The 12,820-nt window shown below is 28.3% G+C and overlaps 1 protein-coding gene across 1 annotated transcript in view; it reads right to left on the reverse strand.

The window, feature by feature from the left end:
* LOC123297713 (serine/threonine-protein kinase SIK1-like) overlaps window positions 1-12,069 on the reverse strand; it is a 456,760-nt gene extending 444,691 nt beyond the window's left edge. Inside the window, exon 1 of the mRNA XM_044879469.1 lies at window positions 11,822-12,069. Within this exon, the coding sequence (XP_044735404.1) occupies window positions 11,822-11,962 (141 nt within the window). The 5' untranslated portion in view covers window positions 11,963-12,069. The remainder of the gene's footprint in view (window positions 1-11,821) is intronic.
* Window positions 12,070-12,820: the final 751 nt, after the last annotated feature.

A 12,820-nucleotide genomic window follows, 5' to 3' on the forward strand; every position in this document is an offset into this window, starting at 1 on the left:
TTTCTAATTCTTTTTTTGTACATTGTAAAATTCTATATTATATTTAATTTGTTTCACATTTTGTCCAAATACTTTTTTACACAAAACTTTTAATATTAATTTAAAAAAATTATGTTTGAATCATTTGTTTATTTTTTCCAATTGAAATCACATTCTAGAATTAGTTGTTTTATTATTAGTGATTGACTACAAGTATTTTTATTTGATTTCAAAATTTTTGAGCTTGCGTTTATTCCCAAGAGATTCAATCTCATTTATACAAAATTTATTTATAATAAATATAACAAAATGAATATACTATGGTTCGATAAAATTTTTTGACGTTAGTGTTATTTTAGATGTAGAGTTTACTAATAAACACAGTTTTAATATTAATAATTATAATTTTTATTTAAAGACGTTCATTCATCAACCTGTTTTGCTATGTGCGTTTATATGGAAACAGTATTTAAATTTGAAATAATTTTGAATTTTTTTTTGAAATTTTATTAACATTTTTAATAATTACTAACTGATAAAAGTTTCAAGTATAGTTATCGATATAATTTTTGAGAAATATCGATTTATATTTTCCATTTAAACCTATGTTAAAGATTAATTTTTGCCACTTTTTGAATTTAAAATTTAACATTAATTACGTTTCGATTAATTTATATAATTGTCTATCTTTTCTTTCTTAAATCATTTGAACTTTTTTATCATCATAATTATTTTTATTTGTCTACTTACAAGTCTCATGAATGTACGTCCTTAAATGAATAACTAAATAACTCGACAATCACTTGAACATTCATAATATTAATGAAATGTTTTAATATTATTGTTTTAATCAACAACTCCGTTACTAAATATCGAAAAAAATTCTATCAAAATAATAAATAAAACTAAATTTGTATTCAATTGATTTCAACACTCCGCTCAATTCAAACAAAACAGATTCCTATGGACTTAGCAAATTTGTGAAATTTTTGATTTGATAAACCTTTGGTACAAATATCAGCCAGTTCATTTTTTGTAGGTATATACCTAATCAATTTTTTTTTTAATTCTGATCGAATGAAATGTTATTTAAGTTCATGTACATGCGTGAACCTGTTTTGCTACGTGCGTTCATAGGGAAACAGTATGTAAATTTTAAAGAATTTTAAATTAATAGAAATTTTTTTGAAATTCTATTAAAAGTTTAAATAATTATTACCTGGTAAAGGCTTGTAAAAAAAAGTATTGGTATCGATATAATTTTAGAAAAATATCGTATTTATATTTTCCATTTAGTCCCATATTAAATCTTACTTTTATTCAATTTTTTAAACTTAAAATTCAATGAAAAAAATTCGATAATAGGTTATTTTTCTTGTCTTAAATCATAGAAAATCATTTAAACTATCGCATTACCATATTGTTTTTTATTTCTCTACTATTATCGTTGACGCATGTACGCCCTTCAATTATTTGGAAATAATATATTTTGAAAATCTAAAAAACAGAATATTGTTGCATTAACTAGCTGCGGTTTGTAAAATGAATGTTTTAATATGATCGTTAAACCAGTAATTTTTGAGGATAATCAATCAAGTATTCAATAAGTTAAGAATTGGGAAAGTAAAAGAAGTAAACATATTGGCATTAAATACCATTTCATTCGATCAGAATTAAAAAAAGATAATTTAAAAATTGAACATATACCTACAGAGAATCAATTGGCTGATATTTGTACATACACTAATAATAAAATTATTTTTAATTATTTTAATTATTTATCACTAAAATATATTTATTCATTAGGTTTGTCCAGTTTTACCACCGATTATGGCCGTTTAAATTGTAACAAGCATCAAGTCGTGTGGCAGAGAGTATAGCGAGTCCTAGTCCTCTTACACAGGTATGGAGTTCAAAATCCAGGTAAGTAAAATTTTTATTTTTATTTTCTAAATCTCATGTGATAATTTATTCTTAGTAATATAATTAATTTGAGTGTGTGTTTTACTATTCACTATGAATAGCTTATTTATTTGACATTTATCTATTCCCTTCATTTGAATTCCAAATCTTAAATTTCGTTTTCGGGTTTGTTTCTAAGTAAGTTTATGTTAATAAAGGTAAATTAAGATTAAATGAGCCATCTTTAATTGTTTATGCATAAATATTATTGCAAATTAAGCAATTTTTAACTTTTATGCCCAGAGATATTTTTGTTTTTTTTTTCAATTTATTTTACTCTAAATATCAGTTCATTAATTTAAATTTGTAAAATCGGTCTGCCCTATATCCTGAGAAGCGACGTTGACTAACTAAGGTTAGTCTGATGTTTCTCAGGAAAAACTCGTTCGATTTGTTGCATGTGTTATAACACTATGAGAAATTGTGTAGTCAAAAATCAATTTTTTCTCGTTATGTCTGTCTAAAAGCTAAGCGCCTCGATAGGGGATTATGTATCAACTCATGATGACGGTGAGACGGGACATGCAAAAAAGCGCAGTCATCACTTAAAGTGAGTTAGGTATATCTAGACAGATAATGTACGGAAAAAATGATCTTGATTGCATGGATTTTTCGCCTGTGTTATAGCCTGTGATATATTGGATTGGTTTCATTCTGGGGTAAGTCAACTTATAACTGGGTTGAAAAATTGCCTAATTTTTCTTTTTAAATTTTTTTTATTTTCTTTTTTAAATATATTATTTTAAATTTGTAAATTCGGTCTGCCCTAAATTCTGAGAAGCGACGTTGACTAACTAAGGTTAGTATGATGTTTCTCAGGAAAAACTCGTTCGATTTGTTGCATGTGTTATGACACTATGACAAATTGTGTAGTCAAAAATCAATTTTTTCTCGTTATGTCTGTCTAAAAGCTAAGCGCCTCGATAGGGGATTATGTATCAACTCATGATGACGGTGAGACGGGACATGCAAAAAAGCGCAGTCATCACTTAAAGTGAGTTAGGTATATCTAGACAGATAATGTACGGAAAAAATGATCTTGATTACATGGATTTTTCGCCTGTGTTATAGCCTGTGATATTTTGGATTGGTTTCATTCTGGGGTAAGTCTACTTATAACTAGGTTGATATGGTTAATTCAAATGGACCTTCAGAAATATTTATGCATAAAGGTTATTGTAAATTAAGCAATTTTTATTTATTCCTTTTCTTTTTAAAATAATTGAATTTTTTTCCAGAGATATTTATGCTTTTTCATCTCCGACATTGTCATTTGTATAATTCTGTGTTTGTGACTTGTAAAATTCATATCCTATCCTAGAATTACCTTTTTTTATCATATCCTATCCTAGAACTTTCTTTAATTGTTTATGCATAAATATTATTGCAAATTAAGCAATTTTTAACTTTTATGCCCAGAGATATTTTTGTTTTTTTTTCAATTTATTTTACTCTAAATATCAGTTCATTAATTTAAATTTGTAAAATCGGTCTGCCCTATATCCTGAGAAGCGACGTTGACTAACTAAGGTTAGTCTGATGTTTCTCAGGAAAAACTCGTTCGATTTGTTGCATGTGTTATAACACTATGAGAAATTGTGTAGTCAAAAATCAATTTTTTCTCGTTATGTCTGTCTAAAAGCTAAGCGCCTCGATAGGGGATTATGTATCAACTCATGATGACGGTGAGACGGGACATGCAAAAAAGCGCAGTCATCACTTAAAGTGAGTTAGGTATATCTAGACAGATAATGTACGGAAAAAATGATCTTGATTGCATGGATTTTTCGCCTGTGTTATAGCCTGTGATATATTGGATTGGTTTCATTCTGGGGTAAGTCAACTTATAACTGGGTTGAAAAATTGCCTAATTTTTCTTTTTAAATTTTTTTTATTTTCTTTTTTAAATATATTATTTTAAATTTGTAAATTCGGTCTGCCCTAAATTCTGAGAAGCGACGTTGACTAACTAAGGTTAGTATGATGTTTCTCAGGAAAAACTCGTTCGATTTGTTGCATGTGTTATGACACTATGACAAATTGTGTATTCAAAAATCAATTTTTTCTCGTTATGTCTGTCTAAAAGCTAAGCGCCTCGATAGGGGATTATGTATCAACTCATGATGACGGTGAGACGGGACATGCAAAAAAGCGCAGTCATCACTTAAAGTGAGTTAGGTATATCTAGACAGATAATGTACGGAAAAAATGATCTTGATTACATGGATTTTTCGCCTGTGTTATAGCCTGTGATATTTTGGATTGGTTTCATTCTGGGGTAAGTCTACTTATAACTAGGTTGATATGGTTAATTCAAATGGACCTTCAGAAATATTTATGCATAAAGGTTATTGTAAATTAAGCAATTTTTATTTATTCCTTTTCTTTTTAAAATAATTGAATTTTTTTCCAGAGATATTTATGCTTTTTCATCTCCGACATTGTCATTTGTATAATTCTGTGTTTGTGACTTGTAAAATTCATATCCTATCCTAGAATTACCTTTTTTTATCATATCCTATCCTAGAACTTTCTTTAATTGTTTATGCATAAATATTATTGCAAATTAAGCAATTTTTAACTTTTATGCCCAGAGATATTTTTGTTTTTTTTCAATTTATTTTACTCTAAATATCAGTTCATTAATTTAAATTTGTAAAATCGGTCTGCCCTATATCCTGAGAAGCGACGTTGACTAACTAAGGTTAGTCTGATGTTTCTCAGGAAAAACTCGTTCGATTTGTTGCATGTGTTATAACACTATGAGAAATTGTGTAGTCAAAAATCAATTTTTTCTCGTTATGTCTGTCTAAAAGCTAAGCGCCTCGATAGGGGATTATGTATCAACTCATGATGACGGTGAGACGGGACATGCAAAAAAGCGCAGTCATCACTTAAAGTGAGTTAGGTATATCTAGACAGATAATGTACGGAAAAAATGATCTTGATTGCATGGATTTTTCGCCTGTGTTATAGCCTGTGATATATTGGATTGGTTTCATTCTGGGGTAAGTCAACTTATAACTGGGTTGAAAAATTGCCTAATTTTTCTTTTTAAATTTTTTTTATTTTCTTTTTTAAATATATTATTTTAAATTTGTAAATTCGGTCTGCCCTAAATTCTGAGAAGCGACGTTGACTAACTGAGGTTAGTATGATGTTTCTCAGGAAAAACTCGTTCGATTTGTTGCATGTGTTATGACACTATGACAAATTGTGTAGTCAAAAATCAATTTTTTCTCGTTATGTCTGTCTAAAAGCTAAGCGCCTCGATAGGGGATTATGTATCAACTCATGATGACGGTGAGACGGGACATGCAAAAAAGCGCAGTCATCACTTAAAGTGAGTTAGGTATATCTAGACAGATAATGTACGGAAAAAATGATCTTGATTACATGGATTTTTCGCCTGTGTTATAGCCTGTGATATTTTGGATTGGTTTCATTCTGGGGTAAGTCTACTTATAACTAGGTTGATATGGTTAATTCAAATGGACCTTCAGAAATATTTATGCATAAAGGTTATTATAAATTAAGCAATTTTTACTTATTCCTTTTCTTTTTAAAATAATTGAATTTTTTTCCAGGGATATTTATGTTTTTTTTTTATCTCTTTCTTATATTTTAGGAATACCTGTCCTGTAATTATATTAAGTGATGTCAAATTTAGGCTGATAGTATTTGGGGATTGTGAATTTTTTTTTTTTAGGAATTGCGATAATGTTATCCAATTTGTCATGTTCCGGTCACGACAAATTGGATGATTATTTATCTTTTTCTTCTGTTTAAATGTAACCGGATGCACTTAAATAGAAGGAAAAGATCGTGGATTAGGCCTATAGGGGATACCACGTAAAAAAAAACGCGCTGATGTATCCTACCTCAATGGTAGTGTGGAAACGGATACAAATTTGTTTTATAATGATTTTCTTTTACAGTGAGAATTTTGGGTTACAAATGACAATCTTGGCTAAAAATGCAACGATCTGCCAAAATTTCAAGTATATCCATCGAATATAAATAATATCAACAAAAATTTAAACAAACAACAGACTTAACAGCACACGTGAGTATTTGTTTTATGTTTCTTGTAAATAAGTCATCCAAAACAACATTTATCCAACTCAACAAGATTCAATGGTTTTTGTGATTCAATATTTTGTTTCATATAAATTATATTTGAAGGTATCATAAAGTTTCAATGCCGGAAAATATAAAATTTGTGCTTTTTATTTCTTTAGAAATTAATAATTTATTAATTGATCACTAGAAAATAAAATATTGGCTTAGGATATCGATTCTAAGTGCTGTTAAATTAGTTGCAAATATTATTTTATTATTTTAACATTTGGACAACTTTTGCTCAAGCATTTTTCTGTATCTTGCGTTTTTTTTTTCTTTCGATTTAATGCAACAATGATATATTTTTCGTATTTCGTCGTATTTCCTCCGAAATCTTACAATTTTCGAAAGAATATTTTCAACCAATTTCCTAATTTAATGTGTTATGCTATCTCTTACATTTTAGGATTAAAATTGATTAATAAAGCAACCCCAAAAACTAGCTTCAATCTGAACGAACTATTTTAGCCATAATAGATTAAAATGTTCTATCCTGTATATCCAGAATTCATGTTCCCAGAACATTTTTCCCAACTAGATTAATCAGTCCCTATATGCGTAAAATAGTATAAAATGCGAAATAAAAAACCTTATTTGTATCTTCGATTGTCAAGAAAGAAACAAGCTTTAAACTTTTTATTATTTTTTTATTTAAAATTTGCACTGAATTCTTAAGATCGTGTTAAATCGATCTTTACCGATGTCATTCACAGGTAATTACAGTAAAATTGAGTTATAAAATACTTGATATTAAATAAAATGACTTGTAGAGTTGCAGTACATGTAATAAATTAAGGGCATTATTTAATACTTGAAACAAAATATGTAATTATGAATATCATGAATTTATAAATAGGAGCCTAGTCGAGCTGAGCCGGCATCAACCAAAATTATTTACTTTCACTCATAGCACGTCGATCGACCACCGTTGGCATTGTGCATGACTGTTCTACGGGGCAGAGGCATACTGGTGGTGTAATACGTATTGTTTTCAACAGTTAAACAATTTTTTAATTTTATTACAAGATAATTACTTTAATCTGATTACTAGACTCTTTTTTTTTTATTTGTTTTCTTTCAAATTCAGTTTCTTTGTCGATATGTCCTAGATATCTTTCTTATTTATTCCAAATATTTTGATACTTTGATTTTTATCTTAATTAAATTTTTCTTGTGTAATTCAATGGCACGCCTCACATAGTTCAAGTATCTTACAAAAGTGATTCAAGACTCAAACAGACTTAATACTCTTTCTATTTTTTATCAGGGTAAGCTTTCATTTGGGAAAGTGGGATCTTAGATTAAAGCAATTCTGGGTAAAATGTAAACGCAATTGGCAACTGTCTATGCATGGTATTTCAACAATTAACTCAGTCAATTGTTTGTTTTCACTTGTTTGATATATTTGTTTTATATAAATAAATAATACACAAAGTGTACAAGAAAAAATACTTTTTAGTCAAGGAAAAAAATAGAACCAATAAAAAAATAAATATCGATAAGCTATTTGCTTAAAATTACTTTTAATTAAAATAAAATATTCTTTAATTAAGATTACTAGACAAGATATTTGCCAATATTTAGTTTACGAATGTGTAACATATTATATATCAAAATTAGTCGAATAGACCATGATGTAAATATCATGTGCATGATTAAATGTAAAAAACAACAATAAGTAAAAATAAAATACGTTAATTGTGACAATGTAGTTATTTGAGGAAAAAACAGGTTGTTAAAACTACGCTCTTACACATCGTAGATTCTCCTTTACAGGAGTACATTGCTATTTTACAGTTTTAAGATCAATTTTACCATAAACGAGTTTCGTTAGACTTACAACAGAGATCCTTCGTTAATTAATCTTTTAATTTAAAGATTCTCTCAATTAATTTAAACAAAATTTCATAACAATCACAGTTTTAGAAAATAAAATTTATAATGTATTATCTTAAACTTAAGTTCCATTCCATTTCAATTTCCTTAGATCAAATTTTGTATTTATCTTTTCGCGTATAGGACAATTAAACTAAAATATATCTAACAGGAAAAAATTATGATCTTTGAAATTTTCCACAGTTGATTATTAGGGTGTAAAAACTTCGACCTCGAAAAGTCGACCTCTAAAAGGGGTACACATTCAATCAAATGAGAAAGTGGATATTTTTTCATTTGATTGAATGTGCGAAGAACTTTCATTTTTAAATTTCCATACCTCAGTCAACTTTGGAGCTAAAAAGTTGAAAAAAAAAAATGAAAATGTGCACAAATACTTCGGCTAGAACTTTTAATTTAATTGTTTTCTTGTAAACCGCTAGAGATGGAACAAAAGTTTAAATCTAAAAGTTATTGCTTATAAAAAAATTAACAACCTGTTAATTTTTTGCTCGATTGTTAAATTCTATCAGTATACGAATTTTCATCAAAATCGTTAGAGCCGATCCCGATATATATATATAAGGCGCAACCTAAATACTTGCCACCAGCGCTATATGTACCCTCGTTGCGACTCTGACCGCAATATTTGAAAGAAAAATATTTCTTCGTCCACCCTAAACTGTTCTTTGGATCATTTTGATCAAAAGCTCTACCGGTCGCTAAACTTTTAAACGAGTAGTTTTCGAGATACAGGCGATCAAAGCTATACATATATTATATTTATAGCACCTATATGACTAGGAAAATGGCTCAAACTTTGCCAGTTGCAATTTCATGTAAATTTTATAAAACTTGAGTAGGCTCAGCTAATGATTTATTAGACCTTTTTTAAGTCGGTTAAATTTTATTGTATTTATGTAGCTCGTACCTTATATATTGAGATGAAATCAATAATATAATACAATACAATACAACATGAACAATAACAAAACAAACATGATAAAAAAAAATATATATTGTAACGTAAATACCATGATGATGTTGTGTGAATATACAAATTTATCCCAATGGATTATAAAAATAATGGCACCGAAGAGAATTTAAACAAGCTTTAGTTTTTTTTTTACATTTAATGAATTTCTTTAACAAGATTGTATGAATACAGGTTATATTCGTTGTGTGCGTAGTCATGGTAGGGACAATAAAATCGATGCCAGAGCTTCCAGTGAAAAATTTTGGCGTTAAAGGGGGCAGTTATTACTAATTTGCAGTTCTTTACATGTTAATGTTATAGAAATGTCAAATTAAAATTATTGTAAAACACGAATTAATTAAACTTAATGCATTAAAAACTGTGAAAATAAGAAATCAAATTGCACAAATATTATTTTTCAAATGTAAATTATCATAATTATTTATTTAAATTTTTGAGACAATAATATTAAATTTTCAATGTAAGTCATAAATGCAATTCATACAATTATATATGCATCCATACAATTCTATAATTAAAGTAGTGTATCGTTACCATGGAAACGAAACTCACGCACGGAGCAAATAGAAGCTAATTACTCTTGTCCATAATGCACTAAATAACAGGAGCTATTTTATTATTTAAATAGGTTCAGTACTGAAAGTAAAAACATAAAATCCTTACAAAAAATAGGCGGGGAAAGTGAGTTCTTTTTTAAGAAAAGCCGCATAATCACAAATGTCTACTGTGTAACCTTCAACAGAAAGAATACTTATACCATATTTTAATTGGTTGTCCGGTATACAAAAACATCAGAGAATCTTTTCTTGGCGAGTATTTGGATCCCTTGTGCAGTGAGAACAATTATCATATGTTTTTGGTTCGGAAGTTAAACAACGAGTATCTAAAAAAAAGGTTTTTTTTTCTTTAATTTGGCGCATCGATCGACAGATTTGTTTGGCTCATTTGTTCAGAAAACCATGTAGAAAAGAGATCGTCCTAATTTTTTTTACCTCTGTATCTTTTGGAAATGGACGACTCAAAATGAAAAAGATAAAGTTGTGAATAAAGAGAATTTTTCAGGTCGCTGAATCTAAATTTAAAGTCATAAAACACGAAAATTCTCATCAAATTGAAAATTTTCCAATCTTTGTTATAAATTTTCGATTCAAAACTACTATAATCAACGGGTTTTGCAATGTTTTATAAAAAATTGTGAAAAAATATTCAATAAAGAAAATATAATAAACTATAATTAATAAATGATCAATTATAATTTGTTTTTGAAAACGTAGGTACTTTATTCTAACACGTAATTTATCAATTTAATATATTTTAAATATAACTCTATTTCCTTTAAAAATCCACATGGTAAAAAACGAACGACCCCCTACGATTTGATTTATTTACAATAACAAATAGTGACAAACGAAATATTGAATTGTAATATCAATTTAAGTACGCATTTTATAACATTAATATATAGGCCTAAAATTTTATTTAGGTGTATTATTGTGGTGATAGTGTTTACTTCAGCAATAGGTGGCCACGCTCGTAAATAGTGTTTTAATATATCCCTCGCAATGCTAACAATGTATTCGACTACTGTTCTACCCCCGTCAAGACAAAATGTGACTACTCACGCAATCATTTATTATACCAAAAATCAGTCATCGTATTGAATATTATTCACACGTTAAAACTGTAGAGCTGGTCATTTTTAGGTATCTAGCTAGGATCTAACATATAAACGTTTGGTAGAAATTGCATTCGATTTTCAACCACAGTAGTATTTTTTACAACGATCAACTTTGTTTTCATGCATTTGAGTAAAAAAATACCAATATATTTTCTTAATTTTAATTTATCGAACACTTTTTGTTTTTATCCGATTCACACTTTTTTAGAAAATACTTTTTTTTAATACTTGACTTAAAAACACATTTATATTCCATAAAAATAAATTGCAGAAATATGTAGAGAAATATAATATAAATTCACAAGTATAGTTTAAAAAGAAAACTTTAAAAAAAGAAAAGCTCAATTTGATATCCGATCAAAGCTTAGTACTATTATTTTAAATATTATTGAATATTCCTTCCTCTTTTAAAAGGAAACTTCTGTAATTATCCATACAAATAAAAGTTAAACGCAAAGGTAAACATTTTTATTATAATACTTCGTTTTAATCTCATTTCCTTCTATTTGTATCCGGAATCTAAATTAAATAATACAATATGTAGAGACGTTATACTCCAATGACTGGTAATATTTATTTTTAAGGTTTTTTAAATTTCTACCATCATGCCTTTTCTATTTCTTTTTTTTTTTGGAAATTCACAAAATTCCCTCATTGCAAAATTTCAATCATCTGATTCCCCGAGAAATATGGTCTTATGGGGATCATCTTAAAATCTTTCGAAAGTTTGTATTTTTTGAATATAGAGGCAAAATTTAATTTGCAAGAAACTCAATATAGGGTAATTAAAGGTACTTCGATAGCAAAAAAAGTTTTTCATTTTCATGCACAGTTCTTAATGTGTATGATTTAAAGCTTAAAACTTAAGGCATATTGATAAAAGTTTTTATGTAAATATCAAAACATTTTTAAAAGCACTTTTTGACTAAAAAAACGACTTCGTCGTATATCACCGTGAAATGGCTGTTTTTAATAATTAATTTTTCGTAAATCGTTCAGAGAATCGACTTAAAATTTACACAGAAAGCGTATTAAATACTTATAAATTGACACCCAAAATTTCAGTTTTATGGTATTTTCGTATTGTCTGAAATCACCCATATATCAATAGAATTCTTTGGTTATAAAATCTACATCCATGTTTTTAATTAAAATTTTATGAAACACTAAAAACCTCTATGGTTGTTTAAGAATTCAACTAAACTTACCTTTGTTTTAAGATATCGATGAACAGCCTCTTCTACACGAGCAAAGTTCCCTTTTCCCAGCAGTTTTCCAGTAAGATCATATTTGCCTATGCTCACTAACTTTTTGTTGGTTGGAATTGGGCAAGTTTTTGGACGCGCCATACTTATTCGGTTCACGCAAGTACACAAGGATTGTACAATCACAACACAAAAACACTCACGCACTTTTATAAGTACACAAAATTTATAAGTACTTCAGTGACATTTAAGAAAGAAAAACAAATTCCACCGCTATTTATAGAAGTACCTTTACGAATATTTGTAAAAAATACGCTTAAAAAAATATATAATTAGAAAATTTTGATACTTCACACAAATGAAACATATCAAGGGCTCGCAAATACGCGAAATATGTGGTGTCCCCCACGATATGGTGTATAAAAATCTAATTTGTAATAATTGAAACACTAATGGGTAAATTACTGCATTGCATTTGTTTTTATTTGACATATTTAGTTCATTACTTTCAATGATAGTAATTGTCAACGGTGTCTTCGTTTTGATACTCAATTTTAAGATAATACAAGTGAAAACAAACAATTGACTGAGTTAATTGTTGAAATACCATGCATAAATAGTGTTGATTATCACATTGCAAATACATATACAATTGATATAATACATATTATACAATTTACGCCTAATTTGCACCCCCACGGGTAAACAGTGATGTTTACGAAAAAATGTTTCAAACAAAAGTTTGTTTATTTTTTTATAAGGAACATTTTTTACATTTAAACTTTTGTTCTATCTCTAACGGTTTACAAGATGGGTCTTATGGACTCATAGGTCAAGACCTAATTGACCTATGTTGCTCATTTACGAACTCGACCTCACTTTTTACGTCCTGAGTACGCTGTAAAAATTTCAGCTTGATATCTTTTTTCGTTTTTTATCGTGTCCACAGACGGACGGACGGACAGACAACCGGAAATGGACTAATTAGGTGATTCTATGAAC

This window comes from Chrysoperla carnea, chromosome 4 (assembly GCF_905475395.1).
Source record: "Chrysoperla carnea chromosome 4, inChrCarn1.1, whole genome shotgun sequence".
In the NCBI taxonomy this organism is placed as follows: Eukaryota; Metazoa; Arthropoda; class Insecta; order Neuroptera; family Chrysopidae; genus Chrysoperla; species Chrysoperla carnea.